The sequence below is a fragment of the Lagenorhynchus albirostris genome, chromosome 2 (assembly GCF_949774975.1).
Source record: "Lagenorhynchus albirostris chromosome 2, mLagAlb1.1, whole genome shotgun sequence".
Classification (NCBI taxonomy): domain Eukaryota; kingdom Metazoa; phylum Chordata; class Mammalia; order Artiodactyla; family Delphinidae; genus Lagenorhynchus; species Lagenorhynchus albirostris.
The window spans coordinates 171,898,770-171,924,784 of record NC_083096.1 but is presented as its reverse complement, the minus strand read 5'-3'; the positions used below and the strand labels follow the sequence as shown (position 1 = coordinate 171,924,784).

The window sequence follows — 26,015 nt, the reverse complement described above, 5'->3', positions numbered from 1 at the left end:
ACAGCTCGGGGCGAGCCCCTGGGTCGAGCGTCGTCGACCCATCGCCACCTCACATACTAGACTGCTGACCTCACTTCCTTCCCAGCAGCTGGGACAAGAAGGAAACCCCAGCTGAGTAATGGGGAACTAGAAAGGATAGGAAGCCGCCTGCACAAGAGAAAGGGCTGGGAAGAGGCGCCCCCCTCCCCCCAGATCTGGAGGGCGGGGCTGAGCAGGAAGGCCGGCCACAGTGCAGAGAAAGTAGCAAATTTCTCCCCTTCTCCTGGGCCTGAAGCCCAAGCAACTGATTTTGATCAAAACAAAACAGCCCTGACACGGGTGCATTCATTATTCAAGGAGTTCAGAGGAGCCGGCCCGGGGCAGTGGGGGCTCTAGCTTGGGTCTCAGCCCGCAGCCCGTGGAGATGTCGGCGGGAGGGGGCCAGGGCCCTGCCCTGGTGCCTTCTGCGTGGCATTGGCTAGAACTACAAGGGTGGAGGGGTGATCAGACGTTGGCCGTTTTTTTTTTTTTTTGAACTAGGCAACTTTACAACCAGATCAACCTAATTGGATACTGAACCCAGTTCAGACCTGTCAACGCTCAGGTGCCCATTTTAGCAGCATTGGAAAGAAAGCTCTTTCATACACCTGGGAGCACCGCTTTTTAGCTCACGCCACTTCCTGGGCAGTCTATGGATTCCTGGTGACTTTATGAAAACCAGGGACAACACTTTCTTCAAAGCAGCCCTTTAATTCAACCAAATGAACCCAGCCTGGGTCTCTGGGGCATACAGCCCTGCCCTACACTCAGAAATGCCCACAGCAACGTTCAGAAAACCTAGACCCGACCAAGGGTTCTCTTCCAAAGCCCCTCTCATCAGCGAAAGATGAAACTATGAGAACTGGGTGTGGGGGGAGATGGTGAAAGATGAATCGAGGGTCTAGGAATCTCCTTGTCACCCTCAAAACAGCAAAGCCCCAAACACAGCCCCATCTCCATGTTGTTTCAAGGGAACAGCAAGTATAGGTAAGTGCTGGGCACACCCATCCCACCCAGGTCCGATTCCCGTCTTCCTGACAAGTCACCAGGGTGGGGATGGTGTGGCAAGGAAACAGAAGAGGAAATCTCTTCTGAGCACGAAGACAGTGCTGGACCGGGAGTCAGGGGCCCGGCTCTGTCCCGACTTGCCCGGCCCTCTCTGAGCCTCATCTGTGCAATGAAGGGGCTGGGCAGAGCGATCTTGGGACTCTACCATGCTAGGCCAGCCTCCAGCATTGCAGGAAGCATTAGGAGAGGCCTGTGCCCCTGGCTTTGGAAATAAGTACGATGGCAGGAGCGCCTGCTGAGAGGAGGTGCCCTCCTGGAGGGGCTGGAAGGTCGGTGATGGCTCATCAGAGGCAAGCACTCGAATCCAGCCAGCCCCGCGGCTGGAAGCTCAGGACTCCAGAGAACGGACATCAGGCCAGAAAGTGTGCTGGGCCCTGAGACTCAGACGCAAGGGGTGGGGGAGGGAGGGGTGGGGAGGGAGGACTCCAGTCCTGGGCAAAAGCTGAGTTCCCAGGGCTCAGGGGAGAGAGCAGGCAAGAGCAGGCCAGTGGGGCAGGGGGAAAGGTGGACGCCAGAGACCCAGTCCCAGCCTGCTCTCTGACTCAAGGCCCTTAGGTGAGTCAGCCAATGCCCACAGCTGCACCCCTACCCTCCCCAAGCCCACACCGGGATACTCTACGGATTAGAGCCAAAGATGGATCAGGATTGCAAGTATAGCACTGGGTACACCAAGGCTACAATGCATCCCTGCCCCGGATGACTGTACGCAGCCAGGTTCTAGTAAGTCAGCTGTCCACAGGGGTGGGAGAGGGCTGCCCAGACTGGTAGCCCCTGACCATTTCCCATCGTGGCAAATGTTAAGCTACTAATATGCCATCGCTAAACCTGGAGAGGGCAGACATGCATACAGTCAGCTTTTACAAGCTGGTACAAGCCAGCTCCAGCCCACCACTGACAATACCCAGCCCAACTCTGCCACTAACCCGGGCAGCAGCTCATCCCAAGGGAAAACAAAATTGTAACTCTGTATGGTGATGGATGTTAACTAGACTTATTGTGGTGAGCATTTTACAACATATACAAATACCAAAACATGATGTTGCCTATCTGAAACTAACAGAATGTTACACGTCAGTCATATTATCTCAATACAAAAAAAAAAAAAGAACTGCCCACAAATAGGACCACCATTACCAATTTGACCCTTTCTGAAAACGTGAAACTCCGAATCCAAATTCTTTCAGACCACGTGCTGGCCAGAGAAAACATCTGCAGGCTACTTCCGGTTTGCCACCCCTGCCCTGCCCAACCTGGGGAAACGGAGAGGAGGCCCCAGGCAGCAGGGATACTCACAGCTGGTTAAACATGCGTTTCATCTCGTCTGTGATGTTCATGGAGCCGACCTCGTCATCTGAGAACCGGTTCGCCTCCCCGTCCTGCTCAGAGATGTCATCATCCGAAGCCACCTTACGCTCTTTCTTTTTGGGGACCACCTGACCCGGAAAGGAAAAGATCAAGGTCACTGGGAGGCTCTGCTGGGATGGAGGGCGGGGTGGACTGGGAAGGGAGCCGGTGTCCCATAGGATGGATGGAGCATGGCTGGTGCGGCCACTGCTTGATGCCGGGTCCTCTAAGAAGCAGGCGGCGCTCGCAGGAAGCGTGAGGTGGGGAGGCATGCAGGATGGAGGGGCAGATGGCCTGGACCCTTCCCTGCCCTGGGAGGCCTGGCGGTTGGGCTAGCTCAGCTCACCCCTTCACCAGAGAGGCAGCCCCATCATTTGGGGTGAAGAGCAGGCCAGACTGGGGCACTGAGTCGCCTGGTATGTCTCAGAGGCAGCCAGAGAGACGGAGAAGCCCTTACAGAGGCGCAGATGGCTCCGCGCTTCCCAGAGCCCTCCTGTTCACATGCAAAGTTGACAGGCAGGCAGCCCCAGGTTCAACAAGCTCCCTCCACTCCAAGCAGACAAGACACGACAAACCAGACGAAGGCTGAAATGGTCCCTTGCTTCCCCACAAAGGGGCGGCAAGAAGGCACGAGGTGGACAATGGGCCCCAGGGAAGCCCAGACCTCACCCCACTACATCCAAAGTCACATACTTAAAGCGACAACACGCCATACTGCCCTGGGCTCAAGCAAAAGCCAAACCACAACCCAAAACTCAAGCAGCAGCCTTCAGAGAATGACGCACGCCCTTTGAGCAGCTGGACCGGCCCCCAAGCCCTCCCTGGAGGACATTTGCCAGTGCTAACCCATTGCCTTCCCTTGGGACACACCCAGTCCCTTGCCGGTTGGAGGCGGGGTGGGGGGGACGGTACGGAGTGAGTCTCAATGTGGGACTGAAAGAGTCAACAGTCAACAGCTCCTCTTCTGAATTCTGAGGCTCGTGGACCAGGGCTCAGGCCAGCTCACCCAGTGCTCCCATAGCCTGGCCAGGGCTCCCCGACCATGGCATTTGTAGCCAGCTCCGGCTCCCAGAGGAAGAGGCAGGAAGCAGGGCGGTGGACGCAGGGTGGACGGATGGACTGAGCCCTGGAGGGTCCAGAGACCTGAGTCCTACTCCCAGCTCTGCCATGTCCGTCCTGGAGCCTGTCACGCCCACCACCCGCCCGGGGGAGCGGCGTCCTCAGCCATAGGATGAAGCGGTCAGCCTTGATGATGGAGTCAGACGTGCCTATGAGTCTATGCGTCCCTGATTCTACGTTCTCCTGGGGAGGCCAGAGGGTTGGGCAAACGCTACCTCGGGGGGAAGGGGCGTGGGCAGGGTGCGAGGAAAACGGGGGGTGGGCGGCCAGGCAGGGGCGGAGGGCGGTGGGCGGCTGGGAGTGGCAGCTGGTGAGCAGGGCAGCCCTAGTCACCTGGAAGATCTTGGACACGTCTTCCGAGTTCCGCTGCTGTGCGACATCGCACAGCTTGGCCGTGATATCGATTCGGCGGCAGATGTCCATGTCCACCTTCATGGCCTTTTCTTGGATCTTTGTGTCCAGGTCTGTCATGGGCTGCAGGGAGGACAGCAGGGGGTTACGTGAGCGAGGGATGGAGCAAGCATGGGGGTCGGGAGGCACTCCCAGGCTCCGACTGGACAGAGGGTTGGGGAGACCCCCAGGTGTCGGGCGGGAGGCCCCGCAGTCCGAGGGGGTCCTTGAGCCTTTTTTGGACTTGAAGGGTCGGGCCAGCTGCTTGGGTTCAGGGCAGGGGGCGGAGGGACTGTGGGAGCCTAGGGCTTCGGCGCCGAGTGGACAGTGTGTTTGCTGGTCACCCTAAGGGCTGGAAGGCATCCTATCAGCAGATACAGCGTCAGTGTTTATTTTGTCAGAGCAGAGAAAAAAGAAAGACAAGTCCCACTGCTGAAAGACCCCCCTGCTTTCCCACCGGGCCTGCTCCACCTGTACCCCACACAGAGATTCCTCCTACGGCTGATGGTTGGGGCTGCCTAGGATGGGGGGTCCACTGGACCCCGGTGAGGGGAAGCCACATGGCCTCTTCCAGCCACCCCAGCTCCACGCCTCTCGGGACCAGAACTGCTCCAGGCTGAGTCACCTGGACTGGGCTCCTTCTCCTTTGTGGAGACTCTCTCTACATACTAGCCGCTGCTTGAAGGTGGCAGGAAACCAGGTCCCCAGTAGGAAGAAGGCCCTTGCTGCCACCAGCTGCCCCTGCCCATGGTTACTCAGAGGGGCTCCGATCGTCCCAAGGATGTGCACACTGGCCTGTCCCGACTTTACAAAGCAAACCCTGCTGAAGGCCGCTGGCCCGGGGAGCCTCTCAGGCCGGCGCAGATCAGACCCGGGGTCTCCTTCAACCTGCCATTGGCCGCCACTGCGCCCAGACACAGAGGCCCATGGCCACCACCCGCCCTCACCGTGGTGAGCTGGCAGGAGATGAAGCAAACACACACAGACCATCAGAAGAGCCCCAGGGAGGGCGGGATGGGTTAAAGCAGCGGATTAATGCATCTCTACTCAGACCAAGGGAAGCAGAAGTGGGGAGGGGACAGGGAGGGGGGCCTGGTCTCCGATGCATCCGTCATCCTCACGGGTCAAACGCAGCCAGCCAGGATTCTAACTAGAAGCCGAGCTCTGGAGCCTCGGAGTGAATGAAGCGTTTTGCATGATGGCTGTGGGGGGAAGTCATGATGCCTGGGGGTGGTGGTCGGTGGCACTTACGTCACTCATGAGCCCCTTAAACACCACCAGCTCGGCCTTGAGACGCTCAATCTTCTCATTCATCTCCTCCTGGATGGCTTCTGCTTCCTGCGCTGCCTACGGGGGATGAAGATGGGGGAGGTTTTAGGGGGGCTGGTCTCCCTGTTGGAGGGGAGGGGATGGACACCTGGGTCCAGAGCCCCGGACACCTGACATCCAACCAAGCCGGGTGCCTTTGTGCCAGGGAAGAAAGGGGTGCCAAGGACCTCATCCCAGCCTGGGTCCCCACTCAGCCCTCGCTCAGCACAGGACATCGCTCAGCCTAAAACACTTCTCCAAGGATTATTTATTGTATGGAAAAATCCATGGCAGACGTTAAGAGAAAAAGTGGATGTAAAAGGGATCCCAGTAGTAGGTCAATTCACGTGAAAATGCCAAAACATCTGACCATCTCCGATCTCCAGAGTGGCAACGTCACACGTGCCACCCTAACTGAGCATGCGCACCTCGGGCTTGTGTGTGTCTGCACAGAAAAGACCAGAAGGTCACACACCAATCTATCCACAGTGGAGCAGGGAGAACTGGAGGTGAGTTTTATTTTCTTCTCTGTGCTTTTCTGAATTTTCCAGGTATTTGACCATGAGCATGTTATGTGTATAAAGCAAAAAGTACTTTTCTTATAAAAGAAAGCGGGGTGGGGGGACGTTCATCCTTTTCCTTCTGCATATTGACATTATTTTAATCTGTCTCTAACTTCCTTAGAAGATCAGTGTTTATTTTCTTTCTTTCTTCTTTCTTTCTTTTTTTTTTGGTTATTATTTATTTATTCAGAGGATCAGCACTTTAGATATCAGAAGGCAGTTAAAGAGCCTTCCATGCCTTCTCATGGGGTTGCCATTCTTGTGCCCATTTGGCCGAGAGGAAAACAGAGGCCGAGAAGGTAAAGTTTGTTGCCCAGCGTACACAGCAGGCGAGTGAGAAGCAGGCCCACCCAGAACACAGAGCCACCGAGCCAGAAGAGCAGAAGAATGTCCTCATGCCCGCTGCTGAGCACCTGCCAGGGCTGGGAGCCCACCTGATGATGTGGCCACCCGCCCTCTGCAGGGCACTCAGCCCCGAGTCTGTTCCTGCACGCCAGGGGCAGCACCAGGATTCCCGTGCCCAAGCTTTTCTGCAACTCTTGTGCTGGTGCCTTCCCAGCCCCAAGGAGGGGAGGCGGGAGAGGCCTCCGGCTCCATCGAGGAGAGACTGAGGCAGCAGGAGGTAGCAGAGCACAGAGGCTGTGCTGGGAACTGCCCCCGGCTTTGCCCCTTGGCCACGTGGTTCTCCTGTGAGCCTCTCCTGGTCGGGACCTCTCACCTCCTGCAGCGTGTCCACCATGGTCTGTAGGTTCATGCGCTTGGCGAGCTCCTCCTCCCATCTGCAAGAGACAAGAGGGACAGGTGGTCAGAGGGCGGCCTCCCCAGGCCAGTCCAGCCTCAGACACAATGCCAGCACCCACCCTGGGCCTGTCCCCGGGCTGGGCAAGGAAGGTGCAGCAGCGACTCTATCCTTGCCTGCCCCTCGGGAGCTCCCAGTCTAGGGAGCTAGATGTGTGGGACAGCCAGGTGACCCATGATACCAGGTGGTGGTGACGGGTGCCAGGCTCCGGGCATGAGCACAGCACCACTGGGAGATGACGGCAGGAGGGACCGCCAGCCCCCCACACAAACTGTAAAGCACTGTACAAATGCTACTGCTCCTTCCGTTCCTGTAAGACATGGTACTGAAGCTGCGCTCAGGGGCAAGGCTGCAGCCAGCACCACTTTCAGGCTCTCCTTTGCAACCACAAGAAATAAATTTGATTGTGCCAACCATCGCAATCTCGGAGTCCATTTGTCCTACAACCTACCCTAACCAACAAAGACATCTCCTACCTAGCTGTTATCATCCCTATCTTACAGATGAGAAAACTGAGGCTCAGAGAGGTTAAACACCTTGCCCAAAGACAGCTAGTTAGGGGGTGGGGCTGGACTTCAAACCCAGGTCTGTTTCACTACATTAGAAAAAAAATAAATATAACTCTCCCTTATTTAATGCTTATTAAGTGCCAGGCTCTATTCCAGGGGTGTTACATACGTCATCTCGTTTGTATAGTTGTGGGCTGAAGTTGAACAGGAAAGGACAAAGGGGAGAAGGCACATGGGGGCTCTGAGTGTACCCCCAGCATTAACCAGAGGCAGGACAGGATGATGATAGAGTTACCACAACAACCCCAGCCCACCTTAACTGAGTGCTTACTTTGTACCAGACACCATTCTACGTGATGTAATTCAATCCTCAAAACAACCCTCTAGCCTAGGTGCCACCATGATCCCCACGTTACAGGGGAAGCAAGGAAGAGTCAGGTACCCAAGGTCAGGGTGAGGACAGGTGGGGCCAGGACTCAAACCCAGGCTGGAGACTCCAGATTGAGCGCTTGTAACCCTGTCAGGCTTCCTGTAGACCCAGGACCCATCAGAGCCCTGACCCGCTCCCCACCCAGATGCCCCTCCTTCCCCAGAGGGACAGGTCCTTCTCCCCCCACCCCCATCCTGGGACAGACCGACCAGGAGTTTCTCTCTTTCTTCACCCTACGGCTGCCTCCCTACATGGCCTCAGAGCAGGCAGGTCTGGAAGCCTTTTAGGATGCTGTCGGGGCCAGCTAAAAATAGGCCAGAGGGGAGGGATGGCTGAAGAGTGGGTTACGTCACCAGCTTTTGGAAACAAGAGAAAACGGATACTGTTTGCACACACAGAGGAAAATTCCTCCTCTTTCCCACATGAGACACGACGGCCCCGGCCAGGGCTCCCAGAGGACACACTCGCCACTCACCCCCCATCCCCCGTTCCCCTCGGTCTTTACCAGCCCCCAGTGGTGCTGGCCAGGCCTAGATCTTCTGTGGGCTGCAGAGTTCAGAACCCAGTGGGCAGTGGGGCTGGGATAGGGGTCCTGGCAGGGATGAGGAACACAGAGGAAGCTAAGGAGGGGCAGCAAGAGAATCTAAGGGTCTAACCCAGGTGGGATCATCTCACTGAACACCCTTGTTGTACAAATAGGAAAACTGAGTCCAGCCCCAGGCCCAGTGTGGGGAACAGGAATCCCAGGTGGGAAGAAGTTCAAGGCTGCCCTCACCTCGCCCAGCAGCATGGGGCATCTGGGGCTCCCCTCAAGGGAGGCCAAGGCCCAGAACACAGGTCCCAAGCTGAATCATCTCTACTGGCCACGCTGTCCTGAGGGGGGCAGGGGGCTCAATTCCAAAGCCGCTGAGCAGAGCAGGGACAAGGGAGAGCCCGGTGTGGCACTGGCTGCAGCCTGGCTCCTGAGGCCAGTCTCACTACTGCATCTTGCAGCAACGCCAGGGGCAGCAGAGGAGTGGGCAGTGAGTTGAAGATGCGGGCACCCAGGGACATCTCTCCTCCACACACACTCATTTCCAAGACAGGCTTTTGGGGATAAGGCCCAGCCCCTCCTCACTTTTCCTTTACGCAAACTTCTTGTGAGGAAGGTGGGGCAGGGGTCAACAGACCCATTGAACAGACGGGAAAAATGAGGCCCAGCAGAGGAAAGCAACTTGTCTCAAGTCAACTCAGAGCGAGAACTTAAGCCACGTCTTTGGATCTCCAGACACATTAGCTATAGCAGCAGCCACTGATTGGTAAGCACAGTCCGAGTCCCACGCACTGGGCTCAGTGCCTTGTACACATCTCATCGGCTTTCATGCGAATTATTAACACTCTCGGGTAAAGAAATTTTCCCCAAACCCATTTTGTAGATGAGAGAGCTGAGGTTCAGAGAGGTGAGGTAACTTGTCCAGGGTCACACAGCTAGTAAGCAAGGATGGGACTCAAGCCAAGCTCATGCTCTAAAGCATCCAGTTTCCAGCCGTGATATGCACGGGAATCACCCAGGGAGCTTGTTCACGTGCAGACCCAGATCCCGCAGGTCTGGTGTGGGGCTCATTTCTAATGAGCTCCTCTGCAGAAGGCACTTCGGTGGCCCCCTCGCCTAAGCTGCACCCCAGTGGAGCTTGCACAGATGACTTCATGGGCCTTTTATTACCAGAGCTGGATAGGTGGGCAGCCGGTGCACCTGCCCCCAGCAGACCCAAGAAGGACCCCTGTGTGCTGACAGCAGCTGGCTTGACAGACCAAACCTGCTGCCTACGCTGACCTCCCCTCCCGGCCGCAGCGGGAAAGCTTGGCTTTGCCGGCTTCAATGTTGACAGTGCAGAAAAGCTTTGCCCTTCAGCTGCTCTGGCTGACCGGGGTGAAAGGATGGTTGAGTGATATTTCTTAAGGCACCCCAGATGCCCTGCATTTACTGCAACTCAGCCCAGAGAGAGGGAGCATGCAGCTTAACCAAAAACTGGTCAACCAAGTTGTGGGCTCTGACATCCCAAAACCTGCTTCCCAGGCACAGCCCCCTCTCCTGACCTGGATCTGCCCACAGGAGTAAGGTTTCAGCAGGATGGAAGTTTCAGGCAGCAGGACCAACATAAGCAAAGACGGGCCAGCAGGAAGGCCAGGGAGTAGCCAGCTGCCACCAAGAGGGGACACACCTACTATGGGTCAGGGGCTGGTGGATGTCATGTCATTTAAGCCTTTGCCCTCCTGACTTTCATGTGTGGCCCACTGCTGAGCACAGGAGCTCACACAGTGAGCTGTGAAGCTGCAGAGAAACCTCCTCCCCATTTTACAGGTGGGAAAATGAAGGCCCAGTGCACACAGAAAACTCTAGCCAAGGCCAAGACAGCCTGAATCACTTAGATCCACCCCTGCCCGCCCTGACCCACCGGCTCATAAAACTTCCAAATTCTTTTCTTTCTTTGTAAATTTATTTTTTAATTTTTGGCTGCATTAGGTCTTTGCTGCTGCGCATGGGCTTTCTCTAGTTGTGGCGAGCGGGGGCTACTCCTCATTGTGGTGTGAGGGCTTCCCTGGTGGTGGGCGCCACCAGGGAAGTCCCCAGATTCTTTTCTCTCGAAGGGAGTGGAGAGAGGGACATTTATTGGTCACCTTCTTGGTGGTGTACACCATGTTGGGCCTTCATATACATAATAAAAGATAAGGGACTTCCTGGTGGCGCAGTGGTTAAGAATCTGCCTGCCAATGCAGGGGACATGGGTTCGTTTGCTGGTCCGGGAAGATCCCACATGTCGCGGAGCAACTAAGCCCGTGCGCCACAACTACTGAGCCTGCGCTCTAGAGCCCGTGAGCCACAACTACTAAGCCCGTGTGCCACAACTACTGAGCCTGCACTCTAGAGCCCGTGAGCCACAACTTCTGAGCCCATGTGCCACAACTACTGAAGTCCACGCACCTAGAGCCGGTTCTCCGCAACAAACGGAAGCCACTGCATTGAGAAGCCCGCGCACCGCAACGAAGGGTAGCCCCTGCTCACCGCAACTAGAGAAAGCCCGTGCGCAGCAACGAAGACCCAACGCAGCCAAAAATAAATAAATTAATTAATAATAAAAAAAGATAAAATATCACTTAATCCTCCCCTAAGGATGGTCCCCATTTTGCAGATGAGGAAACAGAGAATCAGAGGTAACTCGATTCCCCTTTCCCTCCCTCCTCTTCAGCCTTCTGAAATCTATCCATTCTCCCAGGCTTGTCTCAAATGTCATCTCTTCCCGGAGCCTCCGCAGCCACCTCCATTGTTCTCCCTCCTTGAGCTCAGGCTTGAGGCAGCAGACCTCAGGAGGCCATCTTTCCCAGGCGGCTTGGCTGTGGCGTGTCTTCAAGCATGGCTCTCACCCAAAGAGCCGGCCCACGATGCCAGGGACCGCGATGGACCACCCTTCATCTTCTCCACCTCCAAAGAGTGCTCAGGCCCCAGATCTAGCTCCTGCCCCGACCACATCACAGGGACCTTCTCTCGCCCCCAGCATCTCCCCCCAGCATCCTCTCACTCTCCCCCCATCTGCAGACACCCTTCAACAACGGCCTTGTAGGCATGCCAGCTCCTCAAAACGCTCTCAGGCTGTGGACGCTCACGCCAGCCTCTGAAGCAGGTGGGATGGATGATGGCGGTGGTGATACTGACGCTGCTTGACGCTCAGGATGATGATGATGTGATGGGGCAGCTCACACAGACCGAGTGCTTACGATGTGCCTGGCACCGTCCTCAGGGGCTTCACAGGCAGAGCCTCATTTTCGTTTCACAGTAACCTCTAAGTCGGGTTATTATTTTCTCCGTGTCGTTGATGAAGAAGCTAAAGTCCAAAAGCACGAAGCACCTCCCCCCAAATCACACAGCCAGCAAGGGGGGGTTGTTTCTATTTTACAGAAACGAGAGACTCAGAGAAGCTCCAGAAGCCGAGGCTGAAAAGGGGACCAGAGTTCCCCTAGGCCACGCCTCTGAGTGTACAGATAAGGACACTGAGGTGCAGGTCGCCCAGGGAGTGGACAGCAGAGTGCCCTCCCCTCCCCCAGCCCAAGCGGCGCTCATGAGGAGCGAGGTGGAAGGACACGAGTCTGGACCCCAGCTCTGCCTCCCCCACTCAGAGCCTCTATCTCTCCATCTGTCAGTGAGACACAGTGTGAGCCCAGCACACCCCAGGCTCGCTCCAGAAAAGCCACTCTGTTCCCACACTCTCTGACGGTCATGTGACTGGCCCCCAGTCACGGGCTGGTTCTGGCTGGACTGGACCCCAGGGCCCATCTCCCAGCCCCAGCCCAGCCTCCTGCCCCTGGACTCAGTCACTCCAATCCCCCTGCTTACCAGTGTCCAACCCCACTGGGTGTGATCCACAACACGGCAGTGCTGGATGAGGGTTAGTCCTGGGGGGCCTCTGTGCCAATGCAAAGGACAAGCAGGGGCTCAGACTGGGGAGCCCACAAATCGGGAATGTGAATGTGGGTACAGGTAGCACCCTGGTGCCCAGGCCAGGTGCCCTGGCCTGTTGGAGCACAGAGGAATCATGGGGGAGACACCTGTTCTAGGTGGGAAAAGGGGCACAGGAGGGCTGCCACTATACAAGTCATCGGAGGAGTCGGGTCTAAAGCTGGGGGTCTGCCCACTCCCCCAGCCGGAGAACTGGTTATAATTATCATTTCTGTGCTCACTGCTGTTCTCCCTGCACCTAAACCCACCCACACTTGGTAAGGAGTCAAAGAGTTATTGAATGGATTTGTTGAATGAATGAATGATCCCAGCCGCAATCACTCCTCAGCCCCACTGCTTGCCCCTCCCCAGCCAGGGCCCCTTGGACATCCTCAATCTGCACAGCCCCAGCTTGGGGACTCGGCTGCTCTGTCCACTGGCTCCTGAGCTTCCCCTGGGAGAGGCCAGGCCAGCGGGAGGGTGGGCCAGGGCAGGAAGTGGGCAGGGAGAAGGAGAAAGCTTCCCTCTCCCACTTCCCACAGCTCCAGGCCCGGGATGGGAAAGCAGGGATGTCAGGGCAATGAGCGGGGAGAGGAAATGACTCCCCAGCCCTACACCGCTGCTGAGATCTCGGCGGGGCTCAGTCACCATCTTAGCAGAAGGAGCACATGTGTGAGAGGTGGCCAGGAGGGGGAGGTAGCTGCCCCGCCTCAGCCAGATGTGGTCTCCCCGCATTCCTGAGGAACCACCGCTGGACCACGTGATGGACGGGAAGTCTCAGCAAGCCACTGGGGGGAGGGGACTGGCAGCTTCAATGCCAGTCCCCACCCCCAGCTGACACTCAGGGCCAGTGTCTCCCCTCCCCCATCAGCTCAGGATGACACACAGACCCACCGGAAAGGGGCCACAAAGCCTGGCCTACTGAGGGGCGGAAAGCCAAGCTGAAGTCACTGGCAGCGGGACTGACTCACAGATTTTGCACTTCCTGTGCACTCACAGAAAGAGGCTCCGGGGCTCTAGCTCCAGAGGAAAGTGGTTGCAGCCCCAGGAAAACAACTTAGGCTCCTGGGATAGCCCTGGGGCTTCTGAAAAGAAAGTCCTAGAGACTCCTGGGCAGCAAGAGACTGGGTTCGAATACTGCCCCTGCCGCTTCCCTGTGTGACTTGGAGAAAGTCAATTAATTACCCTCTCTGGGCCTCAGTTGCCTCATCTGTGAGATGGGAAGCACACCACCCCTTTCGAGGGTGGGTTGTGAGAACTACATGAAGTGGGGTGGTGTGGGTGAAAACACCCAGTCCCACCTCTGGCACCTAGCAGACAACTGATGCTCCCACAGCTGGCTCCAGTGGCCAGACCACAGAGAGCTGGGAGGCCCTCACAGGGATGGGCCGCACACTTCCAAGGAAGGTCAGCCGCCGGCACGCCCAGGCCGACCCACTCAGGTGATGGAAAGCAAACCCAGGTGAGGCTAGGCCAGAGCTGTCAGTGGAAAACTTCATTCTGAGCCAAGCATGGGCCTTGCCTCTGGCGGAGGGCAGATGCGCGGAGGGTAATTTTCACCCGGGCACGGGGAGCTCACCCCACAGCAGCACAGCCGGCTGCAGGCTGCCGGGGGTGTGCCGGAGCCACTGCGCGCACCTGTCCCCAGGGCTCTGCGCTGCCCCTGGCTTTTGTGCGAGCCCACCCACAGGTGCAGAGGTGCCTTTCCCCTCCCCGCGTGGATGTGCCTTGAGCCACCCTCGCTGCAGAGCTGGGGCTGAGCTGGGGCCCTGACTGGCAGGTCCTTCTCTAGACTTACATCCGAGCTGGAGGATGAGGCAGACCAGGGGGACCCTTCTTCAAATGCAGTTTTGCAGAAGCCGATGGGTAACAGATCAGAGTGGGCACGCGGCGGGCCCCCACCCCTTAGCTTCTGCTGAGCCCCCCTAGAGAGCTTAAAAATCACAACTGGGTCAACTTCCTCATTCCACGCCACCACCCTCGTTGAAAATCACAAACAATTCATGTTTGTGGCAGAAAAAAAAAAAATACAGATGAGCAAGAGGGCAGTGGGAGTGGGGTGGAGCCAGGGATACACGGTGAGAACCCACTTTTCTCAGGGAGATCCTCCTTCCGGGCAGCCCAGTGCTGAAACACGTGGAGCCTCATCTCCTGACTGTCTCCTCTCATCTGCTTTGCTGCATCTTCTCTCTCCAGTCAAAAGAGGGCCGGGCCGCCCAGCCTGTGAGCCGAGAGGCCCTCCATCCCCCCGAGCCCCGCCCTCACGGGTACCTCCCGGCCCCCTCCCTGTGGACTCTGGTGCTCCCACTGGCACCCAGCCCCTCATCCGGGCAAGGGACTCCTCCCAGACGTGCCGATCCGAGGCCCAGCTGCCCAGCTGTACTCTGCTGCTCGGAAGGAAACACAAATTAAATGTCAGCTGATTGTCTCTGCAGAGGAGGTATTAATTTAATGTGAACACTTAACCAGGCCAGCTGATTCCATTACAGGCGGGCAGTAACAGCCCGGGCAGGCCAGAGCACAGGCTGGGAGCTGGTGATGGGCCGGGCTGAGCAGCCACCATATCAGGTGGGCACCTCTCCCCGCATGCTGCCACCGCGCGCACACACACACGCACGCGCACACGCACGCGGACTTGCTCTCAACCTGAAACACCAGGCGCCTCCAGGGATCCCAGCGGAGACGTCTGTGCAAGGATACTCGGGGTGGGTGGGGGTCTAGGGTCCATGGGGAAGTACCCAGTGGGGAAGAGGGTTCTGGGCGAGGGGGCAGGAGATCCTGGTTCAAGTCCTGGCTCTGTTGCTAATTCACTGCACGACCCCAGCAAGACCCTTCTCCACGTGGGCCTCAGTCTCCCCATCTGTAATATGATCTCTAAGAGTCCCTCTGGATATGATGTGCAGACCCTGGATGTGGCCCTTCCTTGGAGCCCAAAAGAGGAGACAGCCTCAGGGACGTCACCGCCATCCAGAGATACCCTGGGTAACAGCATCAGGCCGCTGGCCCCTGCCCTCATCACCAGTGACCAGCAGGCAGGGGGTGGGATGGCAGCATGCACTGATTCAACGTTTGTCCACTCACTCATTCCATGATTGGTTCTGCAGCACTTGCCACGAGCTGCTCGGGCCTGACAGAATCAAAGGCTACGGGAGTCTCTACCAGCCCCACTGAGAAGGGCAGGAAACTGAGAAAGCCGTCTGCCACTGTGTGGTCCCTGGAAGGCCTGCTTACCACTAGCTAGAAACCTCAATTTCCTCCTCTGTGAAACGGGGGTAGCAATCCTACCTTGTAGGGCTCACGGACATTAAACGAGCTCGAGCAAAGGTACACAGGTGCCCTTGCTGGATGGCCATTCTCTTCACTGGCATTGCCCTGCCTACGCCTTTCTGGGGGAGGCAGGGACAGGTGGGTGCGTCAGGCCTGGACCACCTAAGCAGGGACACTTCTCCATCCTGCCCTGACCCTCTGGGGATCTAGGAGCAACTGAGAGAGGTGGCGAATGAATTTTCCCAGCAAGTTGGTGATTGCAAGTCTGGCCAATGGACCGCGGTGCTGAGCTGCGTGGAGTAATCCTCACGCTCCCTACCTGTTTCAGTGACCACCGGTACCCTTTACAGGGCAACTGGCTGGCCTCTGGGGCTCTCTGCGGGGAGCCACCAGGCCTTGAGAGAGGAGGGAGGGAGAGACTGGCAAGCCTGTCCCTGGACCGCATTCCCCAGACCCACACGCCCTCAGGCAACGAGGCAGCCTGCGCTGGGCAGGCAGCCCTGTATCTGGTCCTGTCTCTGCCCCTAACTTGCTGTGCGACCTCGGGCAAGTCCCTTCCCCTCTTCTAGCATCACTTTCCCATTCTTAATGCAATGGTGTCAAATTGGATAAACAGTGTGATTAACACCCCATGCTGACGGCAAAGCTATCTGATAAACCACAGAGTGCCAAAGCCAGCTGGGACACCAGCCTTTGGGTTCCAACCAGTGTGTGTAGTGGAGGGATGGGCAGGGGCTCTGGAGCCTCAAGGTCCTGGGGTCAAACCCCAACTGTACATCTTGCAGCTCTGTGACCTGGTGCAAGCTGCCAACCCTCTCTGAGCCTCGGTAAGACCACCCATCTCACAGGGGTTTTTGCAAAGAGTCAGTGGACTCGTGTATGACAGGTGCAGTCAGTGACATCATTCTCAACCCCGTGACCTCCCAACGGCAGATGGTCCTGGACCACACTGCAAGTGACAGGGCCAGACCTGAACCCAGGACTGGCTGACCCCACAGCCTCTATGCTGCCAAAACCATCATGTTGATGATGATGAGGGGAAAGATCTAGATGCCACCATCACCTGGCTGGGGGACCAGGGGCACAGGGGGCTGGGGGTGGCCAAGGAAGCCAGATGCTGACACCCCCGATTCCACTGCCAGCAAAACCCAGCAAGTGTCCTGCTTCTGCCCGCCATGCCCCCACACGTGCCCCAAGAATGAATGGGCACGTGCTCAGGCTTTGAAGTCTGTCCTGACAAGGGCTGCCATGACAGCAGATGAGACTGAGGCAGGAGGGGTCCCTCCAGCCAGAGCCCAGCTGTTCTCATGGGGCCACCCCAGCAGGCACAAGGCATTGAAGGCCATTCTCCCGGCCAACAGGTGCCCCTGGTCGCCTGTCCCAATGCCAATCCGAGGTTCCAGCTGTTTACACCAGTCTTCCGTTCCAGTTACCCAGTGTCCATACCTGCCCAGGTGCATAGCATCACTCCCACTTTGGTGTCATTTATTGAGAGCCCCTTTGGAGACCCGGCAGCTCCGTGGATGCTGGTAACCCAGAACTCTGGGCGGGGAGGGGGGAGGGTTAGGTTGCTGTCCTTCCAGTGCGTCTGTCTAGAAACCACACCCAAGTGGGCACTGTCCCCCACCAAGCAGGCCGCTCCGAGAAGGAAAGTGGCTCAATGAGCATCTCATGGTGAGGAGGAATCTGTGTCCCAAAGTGCAGGCCACCGTGAAGTTTCTGGGGCACCATTTCCAACCTCTTCTAGGCTTGCGACACCTTCATCACCTCCTCCAGGAAGCCCTTCAGGACTTCCCCAGGATGAGTCACTACACCCATCCTAGTATTTCCAGCCCCAGCATATGCCTTCCTCACGGCATTCAGGTGCTGTTAAATATTCACTTCTCTGCCTCTCTCACCAGACTCTACTCTCCTGGAGAAAGGGAGGACTTGCTTTCACTGTAAAATGCTTATTTTGTGCTAGTCTAGTCACTTTACTCCGACCATAGCTCTGTGAACCAGGCGTTATCCTTCCCACTTTACGGGTGAGAAAACTGAGGCCCAGGTGAAATGACTTGCTCCAGGCCCAGGTCCATCTGACTCCCATGTCTGAGCAGCCTCGCAGTAGTCAGAGCATCTCATCGGTTCCATAAACCCCACTGCCTACCATGCCTCCCAGTACGCTGCTCAGGAAACACCCCCAAATTACCCTGCCAGGGTCAGCACCGATGTGTACCCCTGGATCACAGTCACTGACTTGGAAGAGAGCCGCTTAGCCAGGCATTTGCTTTGCCTGTTTACTCACTTCCTGGGCCCCAGAACCCAGGTGGAGAAACGCCCTAGCGTTCCACCTCCACTGGCCAAGACACACCTGCCCACAGCCCTGCCACCCGTCCCACCCCTACGTGGCTGCGGCAAAGCGCTGAACCTCCTGTGCTCCTGATTCCCATCTTTACGGTGGGGGCCAGTGGAAGCACCTGCCTTGTGGGGCTGGTGTATTCAATGAGTCAGCATCCGCTATGCGCTCAGCACAGAGCTCAGCTCCTAGGAACGCTCAATAGATGGACACCGGTTAGCCACGGAACGTGGTCTTTATGTTGTCTCTCCTGCCATGGAGGATGGGCAGCTCAGCTCGGGGGGGCAGCTCTGCTGAGTGGACGGTCAGGGCCCCAGGCACCAGGCAGCATCCCCGGGTACCAAACCAGACTCCCTGCTCTCAACGCCTGGTGACACATGGGGCCGTCAGACAAGTCTTTGGAGGCTTGTCTCACCTCAGGAGGATGTCTCTCCCCCATCGTGTCCAATCCAGCGCCACATTCCAGCGCTGGCATGAGACCCAGCACCGAGGACACCCCAGCAAGTGAGTGTGGGGTGTTTCTGGGATGCCCAGCCCAGCAGCCTCAGCGTCCACCGCAGCCCAACCCCTCTGGCTGTTGGCTTAGATTCTATCTTCTTTCTCCCACGACAGATTCAACAAACATTTCCCAAGTGCCCACTTAGAAGCACAGGACTGAATTAAGAACACTCTCCTCCCACTGCGAGAGGGACAGCGAGTGCCGGGGCTTTCCCCAGGCAGGACCTCTGCCCCACCTCCCAGCCTCCGGTCCTCAATCCCCCAACCCAACAGGGCTAGAAGCTCTGGGCACCGCTGCCTCGTGCCCTGGAAGTGGGGATGGGAGGGGGTGCTCATCCCAGGCTCTTGGAGTGGAAGGCATCTTTGCTCTGCTCATCAGTGAAGGGGCCTCATCCGAGTTGCCCCTGCCCAAGGTACCCAGGGCAGGAGGGAGGAAAGCAAGCAGTCTCCACCATGACACTGAAAACAGTGGTTGCCTCCAGAGGGAGAGCCTTGTGGCTGAGGACAGGGTGGGAGGGAGACTCGTTACTCTGTCCCCTTCTGTACCATTTTCTAAATTGTAGTAAAATTCTCATAATATAAAATGTGTCATTTTAACCATTTTTAAGTGTACAATTCAGTGGCATTAAGTACGTTTACACTGTTATGGAAACCCCACCCAACTCCAGAACTCTTCATCTTGCAAAGCTGAAACTCTGTCCCCGTTAAACAGTAACTTCCCATTCCCCCTCCCCGCCAGCCCCTGGAAACCACCATTCTATATACTTTCTGTCTCCAGAAATCTGACTGCTCTGGGCTCCTCCTATAAGTGAAATCATACAGTACTCGTCTTTTTGTGACCGGCTTATCGCACTTAGCATAATGTCCCCAAGGTTCATCCCTGTTGTAGCAGGCATCCAAATTTCTTCCGTATCATTTAAATTTCGAATCATGTAATGTATCTCCTAGTCAAAAAAACCAAAGCCATTAAGACAAAAATACCCATTCGTTTTCCCCTTATTTTAAATTGCCTGAGTATTTTACGATTACACAAGAAACAGAAAAAAAAAAAATCAGGTAAGCCAAACAAACAAAAAAAGAATGGAAAAACCCACCCAGTCCTCCATCCCTGAGAGAATCGCCATTAACACTGGCTGCACATCCTTCCCAATGCTTTCTTATGAGATTTTTTTGTTCTCGTGTGAGATCTTTTAAGAGTGAAAGTGGGATCAGACCATGTGCGATTTTCAAGTGTGCTTTTCCCACTTAACAACACACAGCAAGCACCCTTCCCAGCAGGTGATACAGCGGGTGGCCGTGGCACCACTGATCTAACGGGTCCTGCAGTGTCATTCCCAAGTCCTGGCAATCTAATCAACACTGTAAGAGGATCTTAGTACACACATATCTGCATATTTGTCTAGTTACCTCCATGGAGTGGGTTGCTGTCTCAAGGGTATGGACATGGAAGAGGCTTCTGTGAACCTCAAAAGCTCTGGATGTGACAAAGCTGTACTCTCGTGGGGCTCAGCAGCCGCCCAGCGAGCCAAGGAAAAGCAGGGTCCCTGGGTCCTGACTCCAGCTCAGCAGCAACATTGTTTTGTGCCTCAGTTTCCCCATTAGTCAAAAGGCTGCCTCTCCCATGGGTGGAGGAAGACCCCACCATAAATACTGTCCTTCCTCATTGGGTGGCACTCTGCCTTCTCCAAGGAGCAAGGGCTGTGCGATCAGGCTTATATGAGAAATGGGCCCCGTCACCTCTCTTCCAAAAGGGCAGACATTCCCACCTGGTGTGTGATGAGCCCCGGAGCAAGTGGCCACGTGCTAGGGTGGGGCAAGATAAAACAGCGTCCCCTAGGGCACCTCCAGCCCGGCCGGACAAGCTGCATCACACCTCCAAGCCTTTGCCTGTGCTGTATACTCTGCCTGGAAGGCTCCCTCTACATGCCACTTTGTCATTTCTTTCTCTGAAGCTTTTTCTGAAGCTTATGCCAACTTCAGGCCTCAGTTTGTATACCCCTCCTCCAGGAAGCCTTCCCTGGCTCCTCAGTCAGGGTCAAACGCCCCTCTTCTGTACTCCAAAGGCACTGGTCATTTGCTACTGAGGTTATCTGTTCACCTGTTCGTTTCCTCTACTTAACTCAGCCCTTGTAAGATGAGACCCATCTCTGGCTCCCAGCTGCAACTCCAGAGTGCAGTATAGATCCTGGTACACAGTAGAAACTAAATAAATGTTCGCTGGATAAAGGGCCCATGGAATATCCCCTCCAGGGCCTTCCTTAGGAGACCCTATCTGGAGTCAGTGTAGCACTAACTCACTGTGTGGCCTTGAACATGACCTCCCTGCCCACCCCGCCCCTCCCCGTCAGCCTCAGTTTCCCAGACAACCTCCACAGTCCCTGCCAGCTCTTCTAATCTCCTCCAACAATCTCCTTCCCTCACCTTGACACCCGCGCCTGCCTCCCGTGGGGCCCCCGATGGGCAGGTTAGTGCTCACAGCTCTCCGACCCCAGGACTCAGCCTCTCTGCCCAGGCCTGGCCGAGCCCCCAGGGACCCTCCACCCAACCCCCATCCCTGGTGTCAGCAGCTCTCAGCCTCTGGGACTCCATCTCTTGTTCAAATCCAGAAGCCAGGAGGGGGTCTGGACACCAGGCCAAGAAGCTGGAGGCCCAGGGGCTCTGTGCCCAGGAGGCTGGGGGAGCCCCACCCAAGGATATGTTTATAGCTTTGAGGAAAAACAGCAACTCCCAAGGCTATTTTGGAAACCTAATGTGCACTTTGGATCTCTCTGTTGTTTATTTCAAGTGACCGTGCCGTCCTGCAGGTAAATGCACGACACTGCGGGTCTGCAGCTCGACGCCATCTCCCCATCACAGCCATGTCACTCACTCCGAGCTAAGCACGCCTGGACCAATGAGGGGTCGGCAACCAAGCAGACCCCACCAGGCAAGGGTTGGCACACACCTCATCCTGGGTTTAAACCTCCCCAGGTCACCTGTCTGTGCCTCAGTCTCCTCACCTGTGAAATGGGGGAGAATGACCCCCCTCTTGGATTAAATGAGGATTGGCAAGTACATCAGGCTCCAGGCGTAACGGGGGGAAAAAAATCACAGAACATGAGCCCTCAGGACCTCAGAAGGGGATGCTCAGAAGCCCAGGCCATTTGTAAATGAGAAGCCCGAAGCGCAGAGGGGTGAAGTGACGTGCCCAAGGTCACACAGCCAGGCAGCGGCAGAGCAGGGACTGCAACCCAGAGCCTGTATGTGTCCTGCCATGCTGCTGCTGAGGGAGGAGGACAGCCCTGAGCAGTCACCAGGAAGGAAGGAGGGAAGAGTGACAAGGACCCCAGGAACCAATTACATGTGCAGCTGGTGCAACAAGGGACGGGTCATGGCGCCACCACCTGCATGTGGAGCGCCATCAGTGTCATAACTGGCTGGGAAGGCTGCAGGCACAGCCCGGACAGGTAGTTAGAATGCGGTCACCGCACCAAGCGGGATTAGTGGCTACACACAGCTCAAGGGGATGGACTCATGACTTAATACCAGCCTCCTGCCACCATGCAGCCCTGACATTCAACATGATGTGAACCAGTGGGAAGGGCACTTCACACACACACACACACACACACACACAGCGCTCCTCCCATGCATCCACAGGGCTGGGGTACACCTCTAGAGGACAGAGAGGTCAAAAATAGCAGACTCTCAGAGAACCTTCTGCGACAGTAACACCCCTGGCAGCGCACCTTATTGGAGCCTCTAGTTTCCTCACCCCCATTCTGCCAATGGGGAAACTGAGGCTCACAGAGGTAAGGCAACTTGTCCAGGTTCCCTAATCATAATAGTTAACAATATGAAATGTTAGGATGTGATAGGCACTATCAACTCATTTAATCCTCACAACAGCCTTATGAGGTAGGTGCTATTATTATGCCCATTTTACAGATGAGGAAACTGAGGCCCAGGGAAGTGAAGCAACGTGCGCAAGGTCACAGAGCTCAGAAGTGGTGGAGCCAGGACTTAAAGCCAGGCAGTCTGGCTCCAGAGCCCAAACTCATAACCACCAGACTCGCCTGCCTCTGCTCTCCATATGCAGCAGCAGATGCTGCAGTAGAACACGGGTCTCTCTGACCCCAAAGCCTAGGCTCCTTTTCTCTGTGCCAGGTGGCGTCATGATGGAGAAGGTCAGGGAGCATGTACCTCAGTCTCCTGGGGTCAGAATAGACCCCAAGTGGCATCACCTCCAAACTGTAAGAGCGAAGCCCAGAGGCCCTACCCTGGGCCCCACGAGGCCCCGACAGAGGGGTTGCTGAAGTGAGGTTCTCCTAGGCCTGGCCCAGCCCCGAGGACCCTCAGATGGGCAGGGCTTCCTGCGGACACTAAAGGTCCCCAAGCTGCCTGGATCCTGCCAGGTGCCCAGCCCAGGGGGAGGAGGCAGACGATCACCAATCCCAGCCCCGCCAAGGGACCAGCACAGATTCCCTTCTCAACTCAAACCCAATCGGGGCCTCTCTCCCCCTGAGACTTGGTCCTCCAGCCACACAACCCCTGGCCTGGACTCAGCAAGAAGCCAAAAAGGAGATGGTCCAAGACAGAGGGATGAGAAGGAGAAGCCTGGGGGAAGGGGTGAGGCCACTCACACGGCCCCACTGCTGCCTCTTTATCTCAAAAGATGTGTAAGTCAGAGAGAGCGACTCAGCCATGGCCATGCCCCAGCTGGTGACCTGGTAAAAGCGACTTTACCTCTCTGAGTCTCAGTTTCCTCATCTGTAAAATGGGATAACAGTACCTACCTCACTGGGTTGTGAAGATTATACAAGATCATGAGTACCAAGCATCTGATGTTACTCTGCTCACCTTAGTGAGCAGATCCCACTTCCAGCTGCTGGCGCTAGGGGGTTGGTCCAGGGTCCAGGGTCCAGGGTCCTGGGCTTGGCTGAGATATGCCATTTTGCCCCTCAGAGGCTTCATTCTCTGCGTCCCTCTCGCCCACACTGGGACTGGGGCGCTGTCTGGTACTCTTGGATACCGAGTACCCAGCACATGCAGGCCCTCAACTGGTATTTATGCACTGGACGAATGGATGAGCTTGGGGGCTGAAGCCCCAGGGAGGAGCAGCTAGCAGGGCCCGGGTGCAAGTCCCGCTCTGCCTGCGTTCCAGCCCGTCCCGGGACCCATCTGCACGAGGAAGCTCTGACCATCCCTGGGAGCTCAGACTCTCCCTCCACCAGCCACCCCCCTGGGCAGCCTGCCAGTGGTGGGCCCTTTCCCAACCTGCCTGGCCTCCTAGGGACAGACGGCTGGTCCACGCCCACCCCAGCAGGCCCACAAAGGGAGCAGGCGGCTTCCTCCTGGTGACTTTGCCTTGGGAGAGATGAAACTCGGTGTGACGTCTGCCAAGCCAGATGGCCTGGTTGGCCTGAGGGGCCAGGACACCAGCTGGGACTCCTGCCCCAGCACACAGAGCTGCTTAACCCCTTCCTGCCCCAGCACGGGAGCTAGCATCCCCCTGGCAACTTACTTACTGTCGTAACACTCAGGCCTCCTGCCCTCCACCCTTGGAGGTAAGAGGCCTCCCAGGGGCCAAAAGGGAGTCAGCGAGGCAGTGGGGTGAGAGGGAACCACGGAGCATGTGGGAGTGGAGGAGGTGCCACTGCCCGGCTCTGAGGGGAGGCCTGGCCCGCCAGGAATCTGCCAACCCAGAGAGTGAGCGGGGTGGGTACTGGTTCCTGGCCGCGGAGCACAGTGAAGCCAGCTGCCTCGCTTCCAGGACACCCATCTGGGGCAGGGACTGCCAGGTCTGAAGGCCACCAGCTACCTTTAGCAGGCTGGAAAACCCACTCCCCGACCCAAACCCCAGAAACAGCACTGCCCTGTGAAGGCTGTCTGAATGGCCGCAGACATGCTTGCTCCACCTCTCTGGGCCTCAGTTTCCCCATCAGGAAAGGTGGGGCCAGGGCGATCCCTGGGCTCCAGGGCCACTTCCGACTCAGAGGGCTCCATGACTCCAGGAGAAGAAATGTACCTCCTCCCCATGCCCCGCCCCCGGCTCCCCCAGGAACTTGTGGAATCCTAGAGGGACCAGCCAGATCCTTTCTACACAAAAAGCATGTTCCAACGAGAGCATGCATGAGTCGAGAGGAACTTCAGGCAGGAAAAAGGTAAGCTTCTGAGATTCAGTGGGGGACGGATGCTGCCTGGAGAACTCAGGAAGGGTCTTCACCAGGCAGTGCCCACCCATTTCCCTACTCAATGGAAGGCTATAAGCAAGGGGAAATGCAGCGTATGGGATTATGGCTAGAGACCAGGAAGCATTTCCCAATGGGAAAGCCTACAAGGATACTAGAAGGCCCTGGAATGTCCTTCCCAGGCAGTAAAACCTTTAAGTGGGATTTGCAGAGGTCCTACCCTCAAGGCAAGGGAGGAACAGATGACCCCTGGAGACCCTCTGGGGACAGCAAGCTGGAGTCCACAAGCAAAGCAGGGCCTCAGAGTCTCTGCACTCGGGTGCCCAGCCAACCTGACATTCCAAGTGGACAACGGTGTCATCTCAGGGTACAGCACAGCCAGGCCCAGTTCCAGCCTGGGGCCTGTACGCTGGTCCAACCAGGATCTCTGGATGTCTCTCAGGAGAGAGGCTGCAGAGGACTCCAGAAAAGCCCGAGAACACATCAAAATAGCCAAGGAAGGAAGGGCCAGGTGAGAGGGCTGCCAGCCAGGAGTGGAGCCGTCTGTCAGCACAGCAGAGACGCAAGAACACGGGGCTGGGATCCACAGACCTGGCTGTGAGTCCTAGGTTTTCCACCAACTTGCTGTGTAACCTTTAGCAAGTCACTACTCCTCTGAAAAGTGTGTGCTGGGGGAGAAATCAAACATCTCTAAGGACTCTTGCAAGTCTGATTTCACAGTCATTTGGCAAGCTGCCTAGGGATAGGAGTCTGCCTTTCCAGTCCACGCAGCATCATCCCCAGGGCCCAAGCATAGGGCCAAGCACAAGCACCCTAAAAATGAGGGATGGATGGGTGGATGGATGGGTGAATGAGTGAATAGATGGATGGATGGATGGATGGATGGATGAATGAATGATCAAGCGGAGTAATTCCTGAAAAAGAAGAGCAGAAGGTCCTAGGTGTCCCCTGGGATGATTCCTTACACTTGCCCTCAAGGGCTCCCTGGAATCACCTTTCCATGACTATAGACCTTCCAGCGTCCAGCCCCCTTCTCTAACTTGTGCTCACACCCATACACACATTCTTAAATATGCAACACATGCTCCAAGCACCGTGACCCAACATCCTGAGAAGGGAAGCTATGGATCCCATCAGCTATCTGCTCCAGCCTTTCCCTGGGGCGCCTCAACCTCCTGAAGCACCCTCCCAAAGCTGGGTTTGAAATGAGACTGGACAGTAATGGAACCCCAGTGACGATCTTTTAAGACCCAAGTTCACATGCCAGCTCTGCCACTTTCTGGCCATGACAAGTAACAAGTCATTTCACCTGCCGAGACTGTGTCCTCATCTGTACAGTGGGCATTAACCACAGCTACCCTTCAAGAGTCTTGCGAGGTTCAAGAGTCTTGTGCAGTTCAAAACATCCGTGAAGTTTTGAACAGCAACAGGCACATGGGATGTGCTCGGGGAACGGCTAGAGGAGTATAATGGGGTTATGAGATCCTGGCTTCCTTCCTGGAGGAGGTGAGGGTGAGTGAAGCCTCCCAGAGTTTCTCTGCAATCCCTTCCACCTCATTTCCCACCTTGGGAGGGTGACATGCCTGGACTTAAAACCCAACAGAAGCTACAAAACAGCCTTTGTCTCAGAGGCGAAACCCTAAACCAGCTGCCTTGACATCAACTCTGGAAAAACAATGCCAGGACAGCCTTCAACGTCCGTCACCTCTCTGCCAAGGTCTGGGAG

At 56.4% G+C, this 26,015-nt stretch overlaps 1 protein-coding gene across 1 annotated transcript in view; it reads right to left on the bottom strand.

Moving 5' to 3' along the window:
* IFFO2 (intermediate filament family orphan 2) overlaps positions 1-26,015 on the bottom strand; it is a 49,107-nt gene that overhangs the window by 8,732 nt on the left and 14,360 nt on the right. Inside the window, exons 2-5 of the mRNA XM_060141266.1 lie at positions 6,529-6,589; positions 5,191-5,286; positions 3,883-4,023; positions 2,380-2,519 (exon numbers count right to left, since the gene is read on the bottom strand). Coding sequence (XP_059997249.1) covers positions 2,380-2,519; positions 3,883-4,023; positions 5,191-5,286; positions 6,529-6,589 — 438 coding nt within the window. The remainder of the gene's footprint in view (positions 1-2,379; positions 2,520-3,882; positions 4,024-5,190; positions 5,287-6,528; positions 6,590-26,015) is intronic.